The sequence below is a fragment of the Amphibalanus amphitrite genome, unplaced genomic scaffold (assembly GCF_019059575.1).
Source record: "Amphibalanus amphitrite isolate SeventyFive unplaced genomic scaffold, NRLGWU_Aamphi_draft 000471F_arrow, whole genome shotgun sequence".
NCBI classification, from domain to species: domain Eukaryota; kingdom Metazoa; phylum Arthropoda; class Thecostraca; order Balanomorpha; family Balanidae; genus Amphibalanus; species Amphibalanus amphitrite.
In genome coordinates this window covers 86,507-110,166 of record NW_024881965.1, presented here as the reverse complement: position 1 = coordinate 110,166, position 23,660 = coordinate 86,507, and the positions used below count along the sequence as shown (strand labels likewise).

The following is a 23,660-nucleotide window of genomic DNA, read 5'->3' as shown; positions in this document are numbered from 1 at the left end:
CGGGAAAAGAAGTTTTAGCCCTCCCGGTCGCTTTTATTTTGTGGGATATTTTTCATAGCTGCAAATCAATTAAGAACGCACCACACATAAAACTACATAAAACTTCGAACTTCGAACTTCGATACAATAAAACTTCGAACCAGAACCAAGAACGCACCTCTTTGAATATGAACATTGAACATGCCTTTGTGTTTGTAACTACATTCAGTGATTTTTGTAGACTCCACGAAAACATAATAGGCGGTTGAGCCAAGAGATTTCACGCTTGTGATGGAGCTTCTGTCAACATCACAAGTGTATCGGCTCGATCAAACTTTCACACAGCCTATGATGCTGTTCATATCTGATAAATCAAATAATGCCATCGTTTTGTAAGTATGTAAATACATTTGATACTACACGTATAGATGATATATGACATCTATCCGTAATGACACGGGATTCGATGAGGGGAGGGGAGGGGGACTCGCCGCGGGTAACCGGAGTGGACCGAGTCGGTCACGTGCCCCCCCCCCCTCCCCCAGCGGCGCGCGTCGGCGTGCCGTCGGTGTCGGCGGCCGCCGGCAGGTGACTGAGTCGACGGCGGGCGGTGGACAGCGACGGTGTCGACGCGTCGGCCGGCGGCGCGAGCTCGTGCGGTGAGCGTCGGAAGAGGCGACGAGGACAGAAGAGGACAGGGAACTGTGGGAGAGGACGGGCGGATACAGAGAACTGAGTCACAGGTCACAGGTGAGTGGACAGCCTGCCCAGGGGGACTGTGGGAGCGTACGGAGACACAGCGCTGAGGTCACAGGTCACAGGTGAGTGGACACTGGACAGCCTGACCAGGGGGACTGTGGGAGCGGACGGAGACACAGAGCTGAGGTCACAGGTGAGTCGGCAGCGACGGGAACTGTGAGGGAGACGGGCGGAGGCCGGAGACATAGAACTGAGGTCACAGGTCACAGGTGAGTGGGCAGTCGGTCATGAGGACTAAGCGAAGGAGCGTGAGCGGCTTTATTGCGTTGGAATTCATTAAACACTGAGCAAAACGTGGTGGATCTGTTTTTGTGCATCAGCAAGCATGCATGCAATTGAATACCAACAACACCGATAATTGAATATCAAATGAACCAGCCAACTGGTTAGTGTTCACTCTCTCCCTGCAGTTCAAAGTGTGTTCTGTTTTGAAGTTTCACCATGAGCAAATGAGGTAAGATTGTCTGCAAACTACAAAGTCATGAAAGCGTATTTATAGATGCGGTACTGTTTGCATTAAAGTCATCATTTGCTGCTAGAGACATTACTCAGGCTAGCATGCAAAGTTTATAGGGCCAGAGGAGCAAAAACACATTTAAACAAGCTTCAAAGAAGGTTATGCAGTGATCTTACGATGCAGAGATCTGGCAAATGATAAGTCATATCAAGGCGGCTGATCAGTGATCGCAAGCCATTAATGCCATCGATTCGAAAGCTGTGTGGGTAAAAGCGGAGTCATAGTTTTGAATCTTTAAATTGCAGTTTTCCGGCACAATCACATAAAAAACACCGGCTCAAGAGCGCTGAGCGATGGATAGCCGCCAGTTAGCCTCGGTCTGTAAATTTATACGGCACCTCTGCGGAGTGTCATTTTTCAGTGCAGCAATGGGCGACTGGGATGTGTCTCCGGCGCTGTATAGTGGAGGTAATTCGGCGTGACACTGACGGCAAGCCGGTGTTTGTCACTGCCAGACTGCGAGTACACGAGTAATGCCGCCATTTGTCAGCGGCCCGTGAAGACAGAGTGAACTCGGCGTCAGGTGAGAGCACCTGGACAGTGAGCGTGGTAACAGGGGTTACAGGTCCTGGGCAGAGTGCGTGGTGCAGCGGTGAGAGTACTTACCTGGACAGTGAGCATGGTGACAGCGGTGATCGTTCCTGTCGTAGAAAGTGGTCGTTGATGGCTTACACACTATAAGTTGATCACTGAATAGTGGGCGCATTCCGTAACAAATCGGGTCGGACATTCCAGTTTCCATCGTTCATTGGACACGCTTCGTACTTTTGTCTATTTTGGGCGTGATATTAGCGATGACATTTGGTCCTTCTATATTTAGCAGACGCCACAGGTCCGATGTAGAAATAGCTGGAGGCGTGAGCGCTAACTTCCCGATTTCGTAAATACTCAATCAGGGCGTTATAGATCAGACAAACAGGCAAGGTAAGACCCGGCCCCTCCCGCCATCAGCGCATCTAGCAGCGCTGCCAAACAGAAGCCCTATACCCACCTCGAGCGATGCAATCTGACCGCCCCGACTGGTGTGTGCCCAAGCATCAGCACTCGGCATCGGGAAGACACGAAGAGACCCCACTCATTTGCATGTCTGCGCGTTTGAGCTGATGTCTGGGTGGAAAGACAATGCAACGGCTGAATGAAAGCACTGGCGTAAGGTCCAAAGCAGCTGATAGATACCTACTGCAGACGCTACAAGGTGATTCTACAAAATAATCGTATCTTATGCACTTACATGCATCAGCATAGCAGTTCATGTTGAATTATTAGTAATTCATGTTTATCTGATGCATTATATTTTCAATATGTGTTACGTTACTTTGAAGGTGTACGGTTGTGTAACAGCGCGGATGCATAATTTTTATTGAAATGCGCACAATCATAAAGCTGTCATTTAAAAGTGCATCAATCTAACTGAAAAGCACAATTGTCCGTGTCTATGCACTTATGCACCAAGCAAGAGAGTGACAAAATGTACATAAATACGAAAACAGTAAATAAACTAAAATTATAGTAGCTAAAAGTGAATGTTGAGCGATATGCAAGAGTATGAAATAAAAAGCTGAATAACTAGCCTGACGACAGCAAAACAGCAACCAGTTGACCTGATGCTAATCGGGGACAGCGTTCCCAGCACAGTGAAGCATAATAAGTCTTTATTCTAGAAGACGGGTGCCTGCTGCTACGTGGTATGGAATACGAATGCAGAGCTCAGCTCTTTCATTGCTCGGTACTTCTAAATTTCAACAACATTCTCATGCAATTTGAATATGATTCTGACCTACATATGGCAGTAGTAACTGCATAAAGTAGGTTGTGCAGCATGGACATCATGCACAGTCATACCTATCAGTTGAACAATTTAGCCAATTTGATTGCATAACGTTAGCCACATGAATTACTTATTGTATGCAAATTATGTTTCATACGTACTTCAAGAAGCATGCCAAAACAATTTTCCAGTCCCATATTTGAAGAACGTCTGGCAAATAGACACAAGTTACCGGTGCTGACAGACTGAAAATGATCAATAGCGTCTAAGATTTCATCTTTGGAAAGTTAAGTGAGCCAAGAAATTAACTTACTCCTTCATAACTAAAGCCCCTGAACATGGTTGCAGAGGCAGCAGTTTATTGAGAGACATGCCTGCTTATTCGCTTTTTGTTTCTGCCACCAGCTATAGCTATTGACTATAGTCAATAGTTACCGGCTACTCAGCGAATGTTGCGCTGCATTTCAAAGTTGGTCAGTGATCGGCGAGTCTGCCGCGGGGTGCACCTCGGCGGTCGGTTAGTCGTTCACTGCGGGAGCCCTGTCTAACTGACCAGTAAACAGGACACGCAGTCCAACGGGCCCCCGTAGATCGATTAAGAACACCAGCCGGAATGCAGTCGTCGTCAAATCGATGCCCACTGTAAATGGTGGTTGTCATAAGGTGTTCGATCGGGGACATCTGGACGCTAGTGACAATCGGGCGCAGAAATTATATAGCACTGCCACAATACCGAACTCCATCGCATATTGAGTGCTGGCATGACGTATTTTCCGAACATGCTGCATTAATCCAATCCTTATGCTTGCATAGCTGGCATAGCGTAAGACGCCAATTATAGCTTAACATAATTCAATTCATGTCACAGTATAACAATGAAGACAATCCAAATGTCACTGTGCTGTTATATATAATACTGAACGAGGCCGGTGTAAATAAATTTTCAAGACCGAGGTCCTTACTGGATTTTTGAACGAGGCCGAAGGCCGAGTTCAAAAATCAGTAAGGACTGAGGTCTTGAAAATTTATCACCGGCCGAGTTTGGTATGTATTTTACTGTATGCCAACGATGCCAACGATAAATTTATTTTCTGGACCGAAGCTCTTAGCCGACTTAGGAACGAGAACATCCCAAAATGTTGGCTTAAGTGCATTCTGGTAATGCATTTTTGACCATGGTCAATTTGCTTACACCAGTTATTACCACACCCCTCTGGCTAATGTATTTGAATAGACCAGGCATACAGTAATATCGCTTTTAAACCATCATTTTTCCTCCAACAATAAGTCGGAAATAACACACCGCCTCCCTAATGCAACATGTAGGCTATTGGCGCGCTAAAATCCACCATGCTCTCAGTGCATTTCATCGTTCTTTGACATCATCCTGCACGGAACGATTACACATTTAGTGCGGTGGCTTGTCGCGCGAGTGGCCGGCGGCTAAATTAGTTTCGTAACGATGTCGTCTGGGGCTTCAGTCTCAATTAAAGGCCGGTTTACTAGCCGGCCGGGTCGCGGCGAATGACGGTGACGGGACGGCGTCGCGCCCGTAACTTCGTAGCGCGACAGGAGGTCAGAACAGGTCACTTCAGGAAACGTTAAGCACATGGAATCCGTGGTACAATATGCCAAAGTTTGAGCGATGCTAGGAATTTGTAGTGGATGTCAGGTCAGTGCCTGTTTTGGTTATTGTGAGACATCTCGTTCTCTCTTCTTTCCTCTCCCCCTCTCTCTCTCTCTCTCTTCCTCTCTCTCTCTCTCCCTCTCTCTCTCTCTTCCTCTCTCTCCCTCTCTCTCTCTCTCTCTCTCTCTCTCTCTCTCTCTCTCTCTGTCTCTCTCTCTCTGTCTCTCTCGCCCGCTTGCTACCGCGCTTTCATAGCTGTTCAGCATCATGCTGGCATTACTTACACAGATGCAGTCGGCGACCAGCGGCGGACCCTCCGACCCCGTCTGCTCCCGTTCCTCCCCGCTCTGCCCCCTCTCTCTGTCATCATTATCCAGTGTCCCGACGGACGATGTCGGTCCGGTGCCCGCCGGGGCACGGTTCGAGCGACTTTTGCATGCTGCGGCGGCGCACGACACGCGTTTGATCCCACCGCTTCGAAAATGGCCGCCACACGCACCCTACAGCGGGCGCGCGGCCGGGACAGCAGTTCCGTGACGTGGCCGGAACGGGGCCACTGTCTGTACAGGTACACAACTGTGTGACAGGTGACAGGTAAATGGCAGACAGAGATGGGTAGAACTGCCAGGGGAGGCCGGGGTACACCATTGATTTTTTGACACCATTTTTTGATTCTTCCTTGACACAATCTTTTGATTTCGGCTAAATCATCTTACAGCTAAAAGTGACAAATGTAACTATTCTTGCTGACTGGAACATCAGGTCGCATAAATCGTCAAGTCAAGGCTCAAATTTGCTAGGGAGCGTCAACTTATTATGCAAGATTGACATTCTGTCGGCAGGATGGTAAAATGCCTGATAGTAAATATAATCCATACCGATTCCCATAGCCATATGCAACCATTTGGAAATTATAAAGATTAATGTAAAGTGGCTTCTTCAGGAAAGCCACGTTAATGACTACGTAAACTGACATCCAAAATGCACCCTACGCGTTTTTTGTTGTCGAATTGCTACCTCTCCTTCGCTCGGGCCTATCCCACAGTTCCATCTCCTCGTTCGGCGCACTAGCAGCGCGTCTCGGGGTAAACATTCCGGTTGTCGTCAGTGTCTTTCAAGTGGTCGTTACACTCATCCAATGATCTCCTGAATGTGGTCTCGGCAGACGCATACTGAGCCACAATAGACGTCCTTCTCGGCGCTCGAGACCTTCAGGGACACTCTTTGTGCGGTTCGGTGCGCTCGGTAAAGATCCATTTGTAGGCAGGAAGTCACTGGAAGGCTGGCGGAATCAATTCGCTCGCTATGGTTCCTACGTGACTCTCTGCTTGTCACGTTGGATTGACATTTCATTTGGTTGATAGGTAAAGTCATGAGCTGGCTTTGTCACTGGCCTGTGAATATTTCATGAGCTATTTTCATTTCATATTTTTAATTCGTTTCTCTCTTCGCCGGTGGCGGGAGTGGTCTGGGACAAGTTCAATTGGACTAAGCGCAAAAGGACAATTTGCTGATCGCATACGCAAAGTAAGGCAAAGTAATATTTTATGGAACGTTCCCTAGTGTCTTTGATAGTCAAGAAATAATAGCATCAAAGAAACACGAAGATAGTGATGAAAACAGGCTTACGTAAAATGCGCTGAGGCTGTAATAAGTTCAACATTTTCCTTCATTGTTTTAAGCTTATTCTCTTTGCGTTCGTTGGTTCACAAATGTTCCCATTTTCACAAATCAGGAAATTGAATTGTGGCCTTCGCCACTAGGTCCACAATCTGAGACAATGCAAACTCATTGGTATGCGGAATGATGGAAGCTTGAAAGCCTGTCTGTGGCTGTGTGGTGTTGAGCTCCAAGGCACACAACAGTTAACTCCATTATAGGCGGCTGGTGGGCTCAGGGCTGGTTCAGCGCCACGGATCATTCATCGTGGTCGGACAGATCTGACGCCCGCGGCGGAGGAGTTGCCATACGTCCCTCTACTGCCACAGGGACGGAAAGTAGTGGGGACGGAAAGGACACGAGACGGACAGGACACTATACATACAATCAGAACACGGACGGGCAAAACACGGGACGGACAGGTCACGGAACGGACAGGACACGGAGAGAACAGGACACGGAATGGATAGAACACGGAGCAGATATGACACGGAACGGACAGGCTACAGACGAAAAGGACACTGGACGGACAGAACGAAACAGACAGCACATGATATAGTTGTCATTTGATTGAAGACTGACATTTTGGGAATGCCAAATAGTTGATTTACTTAGCGTTCCATTTTGAGGTTCAGCTGACATTGGCTTTTAGTGATTATGTTGAAACTGTATTGTTTCAGAATCATCACTTTTCTCTGGAGGTGAATCGAACAAAACCTACTGGCTTCGATGAGCCTAATCATGGTCATTTATTAGCCTCACGCTATGCTGAAACACGGAAAAACACTACCTTGAATGTTACTGCAAACCAGTAGCTACCATTATCTGACGGCAGTAAAATTTGATGCCCGAAGTTAGCATGGCCAATGGCCATGCTGCACATAATACGTGTCGTGCAAGCCGTGCAAGCTGGCTTTCGGAAGTTATTGTCTCTGCTGGACCCGAAAATTTTGTCGTGCTCTCATGTTTTTTTTGTGTGGGTGCTTCTTTTTTGTGTCATCCCTGTGTGTCTTCACTAACATGATCTTGTTTTAAGAACCCATTCAAATTGGTGGAAACCCATCTAAGTAATCAAATCACTTCCCAGCGTGTCATTACGCCACTAAGAGCCCTCCAGCTATCGTTTTTGCTGATAGCCCCACCTGTCCCGTGAGTGATTCCCTCATGTGTCGGGTCCTATTCACTAATACCGGGCGGCTGGTCAGTAACCTGCCTATTTCCTGCACACCGACCGACCATTTCCTGGCACCCCGTGTCCGCGTGCTCGTCTGTGTGTGTATGTGTGTCTGCAGGTGTCTGTGTGAGTGGGTGCTGGGCCCTTGTGACCAGCGGTGGCCCTAGCGTGCGGCCCGGCACCCCGCTCGGACCCGTGCATCACAACAAGCCATTTCCTGGCCGTCATTCATGGGTGACGTGTTCAATTAGCGCCTGTGCCGCATTGTGGGCCTGTCGGTCACAGACGCACGGTCCCTCCTTCCTACACGTCGGCCGGGACCTGGCCAGGGGCTGACCACTGACCAGTCGCTGCCCATTGTCCAGGCACTGGCCTTTCGGGGTGGGCTGTAAGGGCTGGGCCCAGTTCATATAGAGCCCCTTTGCTGCTAAGGGACACTTATTGGAAAGGGGAACCCGGCAGATGGGTTCATATAACCACCCTTACACACCGGCATCAATGTTACCAAAAGTGTCCCTTTGATAAGTGGCACTTTGGAAAAGTGACCCTCACCGACTGGCTTTTCTAGGACTGGACCCTGGTAAATAAGAGGGGCGGCTGAAGGAGTCTGAATTTCAGCAAGGGGACTGGAATCCTGCTAGTGGGAGCCGTAGTTGCAGGTGACTGAAGTTCATGCAGAATGCGGAACCACCAGCAAAGTTGCCGTCTTTGCTAACGTTAATTTCTGGCCTTGCGCTTGCTTCTTAGTTCCTCTACAGAAAAAAGTTTAGACCTGAGTATTTACAGATTCTTGCAATAGCTGACTTCATTCCTTCGCCCTCATGCCTCTTACGTAATCGAAATCGGCCGATTCCTGTCAGTGCAATATTCCCAGAATCAGCCGTCTCCGAAGAGATTCCTTAGTTTCAACTCCCGAGTTTTCGGCCCAAGTTGACTCCCGGAAACAAAGGCCGAGCTGACACGGTCACGGTCAACAGGTCCCAACTCTCGCGATGGCCTGAACTGGGACTCTCAGTGTCACCGCTCACAGTGTCGCGTCCGTGACGTCACTGATGACGCACGTCAGCGTCACCGGTGACGGTGGCGGTGACGGCGGTCTGCCGAAGTCACCGGGTGCCGTGCAGTGACGCCGTTGCAGTCAGGCCGGAGTCAGTCGCTCGTGGTGCGGTGACATTAGTCGAGCCTTGCCTCAAGCGGCCGACGCAGTCAGACCCGTCGGTCCCGTAGCGTGTGTGACCACGCTTTGTCGGCTGAACGCTCACCCCGACCTCGATCTGACGTCACAGTCATCATATGACGTCACTCACTTCCTAGTGAAGCGCCACCTGACTGCCGAACTGAGGCCACTTTACTCAGGATCGATGTTAATGCTTTTGAACACACTATCCATGTTCTTATGGTGGTCTATCAAACTCGTGCTGTTGGAATATGAGATAGAGAAGAAAATACGGTACCAACAGAGAAGGACTAACGGCAGGTCTAAAAGGAAAAGGACTTACGGTTCGGACTCAAGCTATTTTGCTTCTTTTATCCCAAGTGAACGAGCTGTAGTCTCAGCCGACTGTCGCACCGGCAAACGGGGTCGAAAGCAGGCGCTCCTTGACAGTACGGGTGAGCGAATGACCGCTGACATGCAGAATGGAAGTCGCGGAGCGTCCTGAGATCACGTGCAGGGAGGCTACGTCTCACTAAGACGTCAGTGGAGTCATAGAGTCCCCAGTACTGAGTCGCCAGCCGAGTCACCGAGTCGCCTGCCGAGATAAGTACTCAGCTGAGCGATGAAGTGGACACCCGGCTCAACAATTCGCCTAAATACGGTCCATTACGTTTAATCACTCACAAATAAAGGATTGCATTACAAATACGCTTTGGATTCTAGACAGCTTTAAGATTTTGGAGTTCTGCTATGTAAAAATCACCTATGGCAATTACGCTCAGCTTATGCATGCTTATGCTACTTTAGCGCTGTGATAACCAAAGTAAATGTCGTTGGAACTTCAATATCTTCTGATCCGTGCCTCTACGTAGTTGCCTGATGAAAGCTGGCCTTTACTGAGCGCTGGCTCGTGAACATGAGCATACTTCAGAGCGGGTGGCTTCATATCAGCTCTTGTAGCACTCCTGGTGTGCGGCGCAGTGCGGGCCGGGCCGGACAATCGCCGTCCCCGGTATGCCTGAATTGGTGGCGGATCAGAGCGTGGCACCACCGTAAAATGTCGCCGCCCGGTCCACCCGGCGGGCCTGCGCTGGCTGGGTTCCCGGTCACCCCCAGTGCCGCTGGCAGGGACCGCCGCCGCCATAGGTCACCACCATATAGACTGCCGATGGTATATTGGGCGGTCTTTTGTCAGCGGCCGCCTCAAGTAATGGCCTGGCGCACGGAAGACCCCGGTCGGCTATGGATTCTGGCGGCGGCACTCGGGGAAAATCAATTGGAACCCCGCTCGTTGATGTGGCTGGGCCGTTTTATTCGAGACCCGGACACGAAAGACGACTACACATTGCAAACAAGCTTTCCCGCGGAAGCTCACTGTCTTAGGTGCGCTTAAGCCAAACAGGAGTCGCGGTACATTACATTAATCAACACACAATGACTGACATCACTGACCCCACACATTTTCCAGCAGGAACTCTATCGACGCCTATGCACTCGCCATCTCATTGCCATATTGATTGTATTCCCTGGTCGGTCACAGGACCGACAATGTCGCCTGCCACCCGGAGCAATTAACGAGAGACGAGCTCATTACACGGGGCACAATTGCTAATAGCTAGTGCGGGAATGTGCCGCTGTCGCTGTGTCATGTCGGCGATCGAGCTGCCCTATTGACGTGGGACTCGGAGCGGAATACAGTGTCCAGACTGTAAATGACTGGAGAGTGAGCCAATCGCATACGGTGGGCGATATAAGGAGGAGAGTGATAGATCAGTGACTCCTGGGTGATGTTAGCGACTTTATATCAAGTCTCAAATGTCAGATAATGTTATTACGCTGATGCTGTTATTTGGTTACCAAGCCACAAATTGATGTAGGGGAGAGTGGGGAAAGATGCCCAGGGTTTTACTATGTCATATATTGTTCGAAAATGACGATCGGAAAGCAAAAACTTGGAGTTTCAACGGAAGCCGACATCATTTTTCTCCAAAAATATCACACTTTCGTGCTTGAAATATGATAACTTTTTTTACTATTAAGCATTTTCCTGAAGAAGTGAAAGGGGGCATCTTACCCCACAGGGTGGGAAAGACGCCCCCTGGCGTTGGGGAAGATGCCCCCTGCACTATAAGTGACATAAATGGGCACGTGAATCGCCTGAACGAATCAGTAGTCCCTTCGAACCTGCAGTAGACACCAAACGTCATCGTAAAGGCCCTTAAAAGTAGTCGTAAGGGGCTTCAGAGGTCATCGTTATGGCCATCATAGTCCAGCGCGGCCAAACAAGCCTCCGTGGTGGCGTTCGGAGACCACTGTGGGGCCCTATAGGTCTTCATGATGCTTGAGGGCCCTCGAGCCCATCGTGGGGACCTCAGATGCCAGCGCGGCCCGTGGAGCCAACGTGAGAGACCTCAAAGGATGTCGTGAGGGGCCCTGGAGCCAATAATGGGGCCCACAGAGGCCGTCATGAGGGCTCTCAGAGTTAGATGCCACCCAAAAAGTCGCTGTGTGGGCCGAGAGACCGGCATGGGGAGCACCCGACCGTACTGGACTCTCAGTAGTCCCAGATCGGCTTTTGTCTCTCATCACAAGTATGTAATAAATGATTTGACGGGCTGCTTGAAGGACAGCCTACGGATTTAGGGGGCGTCTTTCCCCATCAGGACAGGGGGCATCTTACCCCAAGGTACCGAAGTAACATTAAATCAGTACACTTTGTTAGCCATAAAACTACACCCTGAAACAAACTGTTTGGGACACAGTACACACATGTTAATGTATGACGACTATAGCAAGGGACGCAAAAATTATCTACCTTCTTTGATATTTACAATGTTTTGGCACCAAAATATTTTTGAAAGCAGCAAATAAAAAACATGCAATCACCAGCCAGCCGTTGCCCAACTGAGCTTCGCAAATTTTTGTGCAGTTAACAAGGCAGGCTTCCGCTTTATGCTACGAACATTAATTTCCAGGTTCGATTCTTTGTTTCGCCGCTAGAGGGGGTGGGGCGTCTTTCCCACCCTGGGCATCTTACCCCACTCTCCCCTATGTAAATACTTTCATATGCAGGAGGGGCATCCATGTGCATTTTTATTCTTTTTCTTTCTACCTTTTTCAATTTCCAGATGCCTTTAATTTTGAGTCTGTCCTGCATGACGCATTCTCATTCTTTTTGGAAGTGGTTTTCAGCGTTCAACAGCCACAAACTTCTGTCAACTTTGTGAATTTCAGTCGATGACACGGCGCCGCATGCAATCTGTTCACTCTGACTGCCGGGACGGATCGGTGCAGTGAATATTGGTCGCCATCAAACCGGCCGGCGGCGGCAGATCGGTCAGCTGACTGCGGCCGGGCTCATATACCGCCCCGCTGCCAGTTTATGCCGAACAGCCGAGACCAGATGAAGTTCTCAACAACACTGGTGGCCGGGCGATATTGTGATCCGGCCGGCCGGCGGCGCGTCAAGGGTCGGGCGAGCTCCACCACCTCTGCGACCTACCCCCGTTCCGAGTGGAACGAGAGTTCGACGGCGGCCGTAACTCGGCCGAGTTCGGCTCAGACCAACGACAGGGCACAAACCAAGCTTCTCGCCTCAAGAGCCACTCTGACACGGCCGCCTTTGAAGTCAGACGCCGACCTGACTCGAGCGAGAGCGCGTCAAAGACGTCGACGGGAGAGAGTGGGGACGGGTCCCCGAGCTCGATGATAAGCCGGTCACACCAGGCTCTTAGAACGCTAACAGTATAGTTCCTGTCCACCCTGACCCGCTCTCTAAATCCCAAACCCGGCGCTGGTGCGGAGTCTCCACCAAGAACACCGTCTCAGTTTTGCTCTCGACTTCTCCGCGGTGGCGGCCGGCGTCGGCACCCAATTTCCCGCGTGCTGGCCCGCCGCCATCGCCTATGATCCATTGTACGGGATTTAATAAGGCCGGGCCGAAATTAAATCGCTGGATGCCGCCGGCATTAGCCTGATCTGGTAATTAGCCCGGCCAACGATGACGTCACGAGCGGAACAGGTCGGTCGTCTGGGCCGCGCGCCGGACGCCGGCCGGCAGCTGCTGCCGCTGCTCCGCGTTTATGATGGCTTCAGGGAAGGCGGGTCGCTTGGGTGGGCTGGGCAAGACTGGCTGCTCGCTCGTTCTGTCTTCTGCGGACCTTCTTCATTATCTCGTGTTTTTGGAGAAGTAGGTAGACGTCTTCTTTAGAAATAGAGCTAATGTTTTCAGTCTGCTTGTTTCTATTAGAAACGGCAAATGTTTATGTGGAAGAAACGGTGGATGATCTTGTTATATGTGTAAGCGTACGGGACTGACTGGCCACATTAATCCCTGATCACTCTGATCAGCCAGCACTGCTTTACTGATAGGTAAGCGAAAGACGCGAGAGCTCTATAGAGCGTCAGTTTATACCGCCCCCAACAGATGGCGCCAGTGTAGGCGCCTGGCATGCATGCTGTGCCGCACAACACGGGCCAGGGTGGCGCGATGTGCGGAGGCCGCCGTCAGCTCTGGGAGACCAGCGGGCGTGGCGGTGGCAATGTCGGTCGCTCCAGGACGGCTGATCTCCGACCTAGATTGGTGTACTTTTTCCTCTCTCGCAAAACATTCAGTGACCACACCTCGACACAGATTGGTACCAGATGCAAAACATGTAAAATAAACCAGACAAAATGTTTCGAAATTGGATCGCAAGCATAGCTGATAGTGAAATATAAAAAATGAATGTCTTAAATGAATGTCATTGAATGAATGTCAATGAAAGCTGCACACAATTTCCAGACTCTGAACCATATTGACAGCAATTTCTCTTGGCGATTGGTCCTAACAGGTGACTTGGGACTGTCCTGGCACCCTGACTTGCGCTGACCTGACGGCCATCCCACAGGGACTGTACCAGTACCCTGCTTCGAGCCGATCGGACCAGGAATTATCCCAGCACCCCACCTAGAGTTCCTCGGCTGCTCAGAAGTAGGGCGGGTCCGTCCCACCTGGCCCCGCACCTGCCAGTCGGCCCTGCTGTCAGCGTTGAGGTCGAAATATGGGCCCGCGTGCCGAATCGATGGTGCATTAGAGCGTCAGTCGGGCCGGCCCGCCAACGAAGGCCGGCCGGCCGGGCCGCGCGCCCACGCCGGAATTAAAATCGACCTGGCGCGGTCAGCCTTTCGGCGGCCACAAAGACGCCGGGCGCCCGAGCGGTGCCGATCAAAGCACCACGCCGCGGCCCCGGCGCCGGAAACCGGAGCGGCCGCTGTCGCCACCGGCTGGAGCCGCCGCTGTCGCCACCGGCCGGCCGCCCCGCGGGCTGAGACCAAGAGCCGGGAATTGCGTGGACACGGCCAACCTTGTTATCCGGCGGCCGAATTGCTCTCACTGGTGTGAGTCCAGGTTAATCGCGTTAGTCGGCGCGCCGCACGGCCGCCTCTGTCGCCGGTAATTATATCACAACACGACGCAGCGACGAAGGAAGTGCCGGCGCAGGAGACCGCGCGCGACGAGACGACCGGGAGCAACACGTGCCCGGGGGGACGGAGCGGTGTCACGTGCCCATGGGGACGGGATGGTGACACGTGCCCGAGGGGATGGGGAGGTGGCACTTCCCCGTGAGGCCTGGATGGTGACACGTTCCCGTGGGGACGGGATAGTGACGGGGTCAGATGGTAATTGTGACACAGTACCACAGGTCGCAGAATGGTGACGATTGCCCGCGGCGGGGACAGAGTTCTGTGACACGGTAGGAGTGTACGGAATTGTGACAACCAGCTGGTGAGTGGTGATGGCGTCACTTCCCTATACGGTTACGGCATGGTGGCAGGTTTGGTTGTAATGGTGACACGGGGCAGCAGGGAAAGGTAATTACGACGCTCTGGGGTGGTAATAACTACATATTGTTTCAGACGACTGACGCAAAAGAAAGTTTGCGCGCACTCACCCATATGAAATAAAGACACCTACGCATTCACCCATCCTTTGGAAGATTTGTACGCAACGATGGATGATGCATTTACCCGCTCGAGTTGAGTCCCGACTAAGGGAACACACTGACCCCGGCCGGTCAGCATCGCCCGTAGTCCGAGTCCGTCATTCAGAGAACGGAAACGACTGTAGGGATAAAGTCAGGATTTTATGCATCGGTACACCAAGACTCGTATGCACAATTCCTAAAATCGTCATTGGCAATGAGAGCTATTGCTATCAAGAGGGTTCGAATACTCATACTGTTATTGAATTCATGAAAACGGTTTGTATTGAACCGTGTCGTGACTAGAGAGTTCAACTGATATTTCGGAGTAATATTGGCAATAACCTTCAAATGATGCCCTCGTTACATAAAATGAGATACTCCTCACGCAAATTGCTTTTCAACTAATAGCGTGACAGTGTCAAAACTCCTGGTTTAGAAATAAAACATGCACTTGAGTCAAACTCTATTATGTATAGATCAAATGATGGCCTCAAAAACTTAGACATTCTAAGTGTGCATTAAAATGTTATCGTCACTGCACACATTCCGCTAATTATTATCTACCAATCTTCGCCATTCACACAGACCGCGCTAATGTCACTCAGTCATGCCTCTGACCCCCCGCCCCGGTCCGTTTCCAGGCGAGCTCCGCCGTGCTGCCGCCGGGACCGGTCAGCCACTGCCGTGCTGCCGCCGGGACCGGTCAGCCGCTGCCGTGCTGCCGCCGGGACCGGTCAGCCGCTGCCGCCTGCCGCCGGGACCGGTCAGCCGCTGCCGCCTGCAGCCCCCTGTTATGACGGACGCCGCCCAGTCACCGCTGCCGAGTGGCCCTGTCGAGTTCCGCGGCTGTCAGTGACGGCCACAGCATGCTGGTCTCCGCCGCCGGGTGGCGGCCTCAGTGGACCCTGGCCCTGCTGCTCGCCACAGCCGCGCCCGCCGCCGCCGTCGATCTCGGTAAGTGCAATGGCTTCGGCTGGTACTTACCAATTACATTTATATGGCACGAAATATTGAAAAAAACCTGCACTCATTACAGTGATTGTGCCCAATTTTCTACACTTATTAATTTTGGAGCCTAATCAACTACATAAAAGAACATTTTTTCTCCGCTTAGTTGCTAAACAAATAAACAATACCAGATAGTTACACTTCTTTCTGTCCTTCTTTAGCGTGGTATTGACCTGCAGTTGTGACTTTGCTGATTAGTTATTTGAGCCTTAACTACTTAGTCGAACGTGTGCTTATCAAATGACCTGTTGGACTATGAGCATGAGCTACTTACATGACATGATGGGTTCAAACGTTTAAAACCACCCCGGCTTCCCCCCGTAATCCTTGCATGATCATTTTTCTCTTTAGAGGGTCCTTCCTTTTACCTAAATGAAGACCAGTCTCTCACATGTATTATGGGACGTTCGCGATAGAAAAGGAGTCGAGTGAATTCCTGTCGGCCAAAGACCTTCGGAAATTGCTCAGCTGGAGGCCGTTTGCACGCGCGTCGCGCGGCCATCGATTTGAGCGGGGCGGGGTACTGTGCAGGGGTCACGCCAGGTCAGTGGCGGACATTGGCGGCCTCATCGGGCGGCGGTGACGGTACGTCCGGGCCGCCTTATTCCCCGGTCCGGCCGCACGTCCGCCGCTAACGCCGCCGGCGGCGCCGTGCCGCGCCACTATTGACGCGGCGCGCCTGTATAGAGGCGCGATAGTGGCCGCTCCATTCCAGGCCGGTGTATTTCGGGCCGTCTGTCAGCCGGCCGCCGCGTTACCGACAGGAGCCAGGTGCACCACTCCCTGTATAGCCGAGGCTGACGGTGGCGCTGGCGTCCTCGCCAATACGCCGAGTGACGAGACGCCTTTGCTGATCGGTAGTACGGCGTCTCGGCGCACATCTGACCCAACTACGGATCACTCCGCTGCACTGGTCACCCCACTCCAGAGTAACCCTCTCTGGATACCTCTGGCCGGCATCCGCGCCGTTTTGGCCGATCAGTTTGAATAATACAGCGGCACGGTTATCGACCCGGCCGACTGGTCGCATTTGGGCCGCGGGCCGGCCGGCCGGCGCTCGGTAGAGGTGTCCCGTGGGCACCAGCAGCCGGCCGACACCTGTGCAGGCCTGCAAGGGCGCCCGTGGGAGCCGACGACCGCTGCACTGCCGCGTGACGGGTCGCTCCACGTCCCACGGCTGACCATGGCGCACCGGACCACGACCTGCTACTGTGCGTTATACGAGGGACCGCTGCACATGGAATCGCGACCGTCAGCGCCGAAAGACGGACTGCCAGCAACGTGTGGTATAGACACAAGACAGTCGACAGTCGGTGCTGTTTGACGGACCGTCCGCTGCATGCCCTAAAACGGACAGTCAGCGCTATACGACGGACCGGTGTGTGCGGACGACAGACCGCTGCGTGCCGGACCACAAGGAACCGTCAGCGCCGTACGGCGGGCCTACAGCGCCGTACGACGGGCCTCCAGCGCCGTACGACGGGCCTACAGCGCCGTACGACGGACCAGTGCAGTGGTGCGCTGAGGCACCACTGGTTTGTAGATGACCCCTTTGGGAGCTAGAGATTAGAGTTCTGCACGGCTGCAATTTTCCACAGCCTAGCCGCCCCGCAGCCGTGGCTCCACAGCCACAGCCGCCCACAGCCGTGGCAAACTGTGGGCAGCCAGCCGTCAGCCGGCCGTGGCTACTTTCAATGAAATGCAACCAAATAGTATATAATATTAAGTTGTTTTTAGTTGAAACATATAGCCAAAAGCACATTGCAATGGGCTATAGATTCTCAAGCTCATGAAGCATCATAGGTTAAGTGGTTGTATATCTGGCTTTAGGCCGAAGGCCTGAAGCCTGATGTGCAACGCATGCCTACACAAGCCCTTGCAAGGGGTTAAGAAAGATGGGTAGGTAGGTACCTACATCAACAGAAAACATAAACAACGAACCAGAATAGAAGCACTAGCAGTGTAGAAATCTAATGCCAAATCCTGAAGCATGGTTGTGGGACAGAACAGACCCTGATGCTTTTCATTATCAATGTTAGGTTAGGTATGGAAAATGAAACTGAAGTTGATGGACTGTCAAACAGTGATTGTCTAGTCAAAACTCTTGCTTCTTTCTTACCTTGCATATTTTCTGGGGTGTGATATGCCAGGCTTGAAGCAGCCTTCTGAGCAAGTCTAAAACTAATTTGATATGCAAGGCATCAAAACACTAGTGAGCACCCAACAAAGAAAAACATTCATCTATTTTGATTTTTCCAAATAATGATCTTCGCTCAAATCCCCAAGGACGTGCGAGCCACAATTGCCAGTCTTTCAATCAAAAATTTTACTTGAGTTTTTAATGACGTCAATAGCAAAGAAGTGGCAATAAATTGTTTTTGTCACTATAAACAGCCATGAAAATAATAATTATTAAATAATAATGCTATTTAGTTAAAAAATTGCTCTCAAACAAAGATTAGGTATCAAATTTTAACATTTTCAGAAGAAGACGTCAGTTTATTAGTAAAGTCAACAGCTCGCGTAAGAAATATTGTGTTCAGGGTTTTCACCGTCATGTGAATTACGTGTTCAGGGTTTTCACCATCATGTGAATTAACCGTAAGTAAGGTTCATGGTCACTTATAATCTAATTCCATTGGCTCCGTTGATCAGCATTTTCTGTTAGCGGTCACTCACACACCAGTTAGAACATAAAGCGCCAGTTTTATATTATGTAATTGGACTTGCCGAAAATCCAGAAATACTTCTAAGAGTTATTTTAGATAATATTTTATGAAGCCTTTACCTAGGCGTGATTTCTTTTTCTATTACCTGAAAGAATTATTGAACGCTCGTCTTCAATAGCTGTAAGGTGTTTTCCTAATGACCAGGTGAGATTGATTTGAGAGGGATGTCACAATGCAGCATGTTGCATTTTCTGAAACTGTCAAGCTCTTGATGATGAAGGAACAATTGGTACCTATAATTAGTATTCTGTACCAGAGTGCAAACTCCCCTACAGCAAATGGTAAAACCATTACAGGTTTTCAAAGGCTTCACCACTTTCAATGTTGCTGGGCATCCTTTGCATGATTTTTACAGGCTAGACTGCTTATTAGAATGTAAGATTAAGGATTTAAAATTTTATATTTGAGTACTTAAGATTGAGCTGTAAATCTCACAGCCGTGGCCACAGCCGTAGCCGTGTTCTTGGAGATATTTGCAGCCGCCCCGGCCCACAGCCGTGGGGCTGCAGCCAGCCGCGGCTGCAGCCGGCCGGTGCAGACCTCTACTAGAGATTCTAAATTCGGCGCCGTCTGAGAGAGAATCACGCTCTCTGAGCGGTGGGGACATAGTATTCGTACTACCAGTTGTGGATCTGGTAAGAGACCATACTGTGTAGCAGATATGGCCTTCTGGAATCAAACCCCTCTGGATTCGCTTTGATTTTACGATAATTGTATTTTGCAGTTTGAAATTTCGATTTGATCTTGCTATTCTCCTCCCGACAAACGAAGATCTAGCATCTACTTGAAATACCCACTGCCCCATCAATCATATGTATTGAAGTTTGAAGGGATATTAAATAGAGAGAGAGAGAGAGAGAGAGAGAGAGAGAGAGAGAGAGAGAGAGAGAGAGAGAGAGAGAGAGAGAGAGAGAGAGAGAGAGAGAGAGAGAGAAAGAGAGAGAGAGAGAGAGAGAGAGAGAGAGGGAGAGAGAGAGAGAGAGAGAGAGAGAGAGAGAGAGAGAGAGAGAGAGAGAGAGAGAGAGAGAGAGAGAGAGAGAGAGAGAGAGAGAGAGAGAGAGAGAGAGAGAGAGAGAGAGAGAGAGAGAGAGAGAGAGAGAACTCATGGAAGCCGCTTTTCCAATAGGGATGACGCAACAGCGCAGATTGAGAAACATACAAAGAACGGATTAGGCATCAGCCTCGACGAGCGACTCAAAGCACGGTCCATGCAAATAGTCTCGCTGCTATCCCCCAAGCATTACCGTCAACCACCTTACTAGAAGATATATCTGTAGGTATGTACAGATAGAGAGAGAGAGAGAGATATGATAGAGAGAGAGAGAGAGAGGTCAGTGGTATGTGCACACTCGCTGAGGACAGATTCATCCTGTTTGAGGACCGACAATATCCTTTCCTTTCCACGGCAAACGCCGCTCATCCTCATCATGGTCTCTAAACTCTGGCTGGGTAGGCTGTTCCGCAGTGCACCTTTGCGTTGCGGTACAGTCTAACCAGAGTTCGAGAACAGCCGAGGAGTGGATATTTGCTGACGATGGAGCAAACAGCGATTATGTTTTTTTCTTTACTGAATAAACTGATTCAGTTTTCTTTTGTGTAAGCTCGGGATGTGTAAATATACCAAGACCTACTATTTACAAAGCACCATTGCGGCAGGACGAGCGTAGGTGATGTACAGTGGATCTAGTAAGGATCTCCAGACGAAACTAGATGGCGTTGAGCCTCAGTCGAGTCCATGTGAGATTCAAGGAGAGGTCACTACTAGAAATGTCAATCGGATACCAACTTTTTGGTATACCGATACCAAACCGATACCAACTTGGTATTTGGTATTTCAATCGTAATGGGTTTGGTATTTTGTTGGTATCACAAGCCCTCACTAATGTATAAGAGGCTAATAAATCGGTAAAAAGTTGGTATTTCCCTCAGTTTCCCAAGTTGGTTTGGTTTCGGTATTTTCCCGTGGTTTTGGTTGGTACTTGGTTTGGTATCGGTATTCCGATTTTCCGTAATTGACATCACTAGTCACTACCGAGCTGAGCCCGGTGGGGAGGTGGGGAGGGGGCGGGGTGGGTGGCGAGGGCACGGTGCGGGTGACCTGTCAAACAGCCCCGGCGCGGTGGGGCACTGCCGTAGGCAAATGGCGCACTCCAGCGTTGTTCCATATCGCGGTGGTGGGCCGGGCGGCCGGTTAGCTTGGCAGTTGGCTGCTTGGAAGGAAAGGATAATGAGGCATGGGTTTGCTGTGACCGGTTCATCTACTGTCAACTATGATGAACCCAGAGTAATGCAAATGTGACGTTGGTAAATGCTAGCGAAAGCTCCTGGCGCCCGGTAGCTATTATAAGGATTAATATTATTTATGTCTCCTGAAATTTTCATTGAATATAATTCAAGCAATAGAAAGATCGTATCGTTCGCCAGTTTTTTGACCGGCTGGCGTTTCTTGCGTATAAGAGCGCCCTTTGGCAAATAATTATCATGCAGGTGATTTTTTTTTTTACTGGTAAGAGGGGCTTTTAAGGTCAAATCAAGTCGCTACGAGAAGATGAGGAAAAGTAGACGAATGCCACATTTATGTGTATGAAGTCTCGAGGTAAAAAAGCTAAAAGTTAATATACGTGTAAGCTAAAAATAATAAGATCAGTTAATAAAAATATTTGACCCGAAATTAGCCTCTGTTTTGTCTGACCATGATTGCGTGTAAGACACCGGTCCAACCGGGTTCAACCCGGCCCAACCTGGTTCGGCTCCCCCTTTTTAATATCAAATTTGGCCCGAACCTTTTGAATGAAAGGTATCACAAGGACAGAGTCCCCGCTAAGCTCAGCTTGTTGCGTTGACCCTGCTCTCTACCCTCCGATCAAACAATTCCTGATCTATGGCAGAATTAGAGTCCAAATTTTAACGTGCGCACATAGCCGCGCACGGCCGGTCCCCTCAAAGACTTCGCCTGACAGCGGCCTGCCACCAACCACAACCATACCCGTCAGGAGGCTCAAAAACGTCAAACACACGTCGTGTTTCGAACCCGGACTTTTGCAACCGCGGGACGTGCGCTCTCACCGCATGGCACATGGAGTCCAACTCTCTACCGACCGAGCTACCGGGACGGACATTTACCTTGCGGTTTCGCCTCGTGACATTGACAGACGTCAGACACTTTGGCCGAACTCTAGCCGAAACACTGAGCAAGCTGCGCAGGGCGATAGGTGCTCGTAGCGTTGAGGTTGAGTAACCTGTGAGTTGAATGCGATGTCGTGAGTTCAAGCCCCACTCCCGGGTCTGGTTTTATCTCGACACGAACCAAAACCTCTCCTTCTACTGCAACACAGGTAAGCACAATGACATCTTTTCCCAATACCCTCTCAAAAAAGTCAAAATTATCGCTTATAAATGTTTAGCAAAGTTTAATTTTTAAGAAAATATTTTTGGACATTTTTCTGGAGCCATTTCAAATCTTTTTTCTTTTCCGATTCTTTTCGGCCCGAAAAAAACACCAAAACTGAAGATGCCAAATGAAAAATATATAACTCAAATAACAGTTTAGAAAAGCCTCATCATGCATCATGAAAAGCATCATGCAACTATCGACTGAATAGTTGCATGCTATGAATGCGTCCTAGATTTCAATTACCTATCATTGTTCAACATTTTGGCTGGAACTGACGCTGCCTCTGGCTTGCCCGTTTGTTTGAGATAATGATTCCCTTCAGTCGCATTCTTGCTGGTTCCATATGAACAGGATACCACCATACCGGAGTGAACGCACCCGCAACCATCATCCCCTCCCCTCAGCCTCGGCGCAGTGGCGGGCGGCCCTGGGCGGCCCACTCCCGGCGCTACGCACGCCCTATGCGCCGTGATACCGCGTCACTCCTCCTCCTTCCTTCCCCCACAATGACTGGTGACCTCACTTCCCTCGGGATTTGGACTCGCCCTACCCCGACCGTAGCGCCACGTGGTGGCTCTGGAGATCTTAAATAGACCCACTGTACATCGCACATAGATGGCTAGACCCTCAGTGGACGCAAAATGCATCACATGCTGCAAGGATAAGATTTTCCCACAAACTGAATTCCTTACTCCGGTTCAGCTATTCACGGAAAGCATCTATTCAAGGAACACAGTGTGAGTAGGCTTCCCTTACTCACATTATCAACCATTTAGAATACCAGGCATGTCTTCTGTATTCCACCACGCGTACCAAGTCCAACATCATAACAAGAGGCACAAGACAGGGAATCTGTTATTTTACGGGGAACAAATGGGTATGCAATATACATTATAAACGCTAATTATCATAATGTTGAGAAAGCACCTGAATGTTTGTCTTGAGCTGTTGCACTTACAGTGCACGTTTTTTTACAGGAGCATGTCGGCTTCCGCTGGGGGTCACATCCGGTCAAATTAAGGACGACGCTATGACGGCCTCCTCCAGCTATGACGAGAATAACACTGGACCGCAGAATGGCAGGTGAGCACAGCAGGGAGAGAGGGAGAGAGAGAGAGGGAGAGAGGGAGAGAGGGAGGGAGAGAGAGAGAGAGAGAGAGAGGGAAGAGAGATAGGAGAGAAACTGACCAATGCCATCTTCAAAGATGAAAACATTGATCTATTTCGTGCGGGAAGTGTAACGAGCTGCAATTAGCTCTGATGTTTTTTATGATTTAGTTATTAGTGCGCAGTGTTCAGCGTCCTCAGTGTGCTCACCTGACGCTGTCCTCCCCCAGGGTGAGCGTGGAGCGGGCGGCGGGCGCCTGGTGCCCGCTGCATCCCGTGTCGCGCAGTTCGCGCGAGTTCCTCGAGGTGGCGCTGCCGTCGGAGCACGTCGTCACCGCCGTGCTCACCCAGGGCCGCTACGGCCGCGGCCAGGGCGTCGAGCACACCCGGACGTTCACCCTGCAGTACTGGCGACAGGGCGTCGGATGGAGAAACTACTCCCTGTGGGACGGCTCCACGGTAAGTCCCCTGGACAGGGCACTGAGGTTACATTCCAGGTGGACACAGGTCACATAGCTCGCAGGTGCAAATCACAGGCGGTCATAGGAGGAGGTTACAGAGGTCACAGGAGGTCACAAGCCACAGGGGAGGTGAGTGTGACAGGAGAAGGCCACAGAGGTATATAGCACAGAGGCAGTAGCAATAGCAGATGAGGAGGTCACAACTAAGGGAGATTGAAGTACGCGAAAAAGGTCACACGGTAGCTCCAGTGAAGACTAACATTTTCTGTTACCTCTGTGTACCCGGTACTGTGACATACGCAGGTTATTTATGACCTGTGCCTCAAAATCAATGTTTCTATACAACCGGACACGGG

At 50.3% G+C, this 23,660-nt stretch overlaps 1 protein-coding gene across 1 annotated transcript in view; it reads left to right on the top strand.

The window, feature by feature from the left end:
- The first annotated feature begins 594 nt into the window (after window positions 1-594).
- LOC122392157 (discoidin domain-containing receptor 2-like) overlaps window positions 595-23,660 on the top strand; it is a 69,838-nt gene continuing 46,772 nt past the window's right edge. Inside the window, exons 1-4 of the mRNA XM_043386735.1 lie at window positions 595-729; window positions 15,247-15,559; window positions 22,714-22,819; window positions 23,074-23,302. Of these exons, the coding sequence (XP_043242670.1) occupies window positions 15,472-15,559; window positions 22,714-22,819; window positions 23,074-23,302 (423 nt within the window). The 5' untranslated portion in view covers window positions 595-729; window positions 15,247-15,471. The remainder of the gene's footprint in view (window positions 730-15,246; window positions 15,560-22,713; window positions 22,820-23,073; window positions 23,303-23,660) is intronic.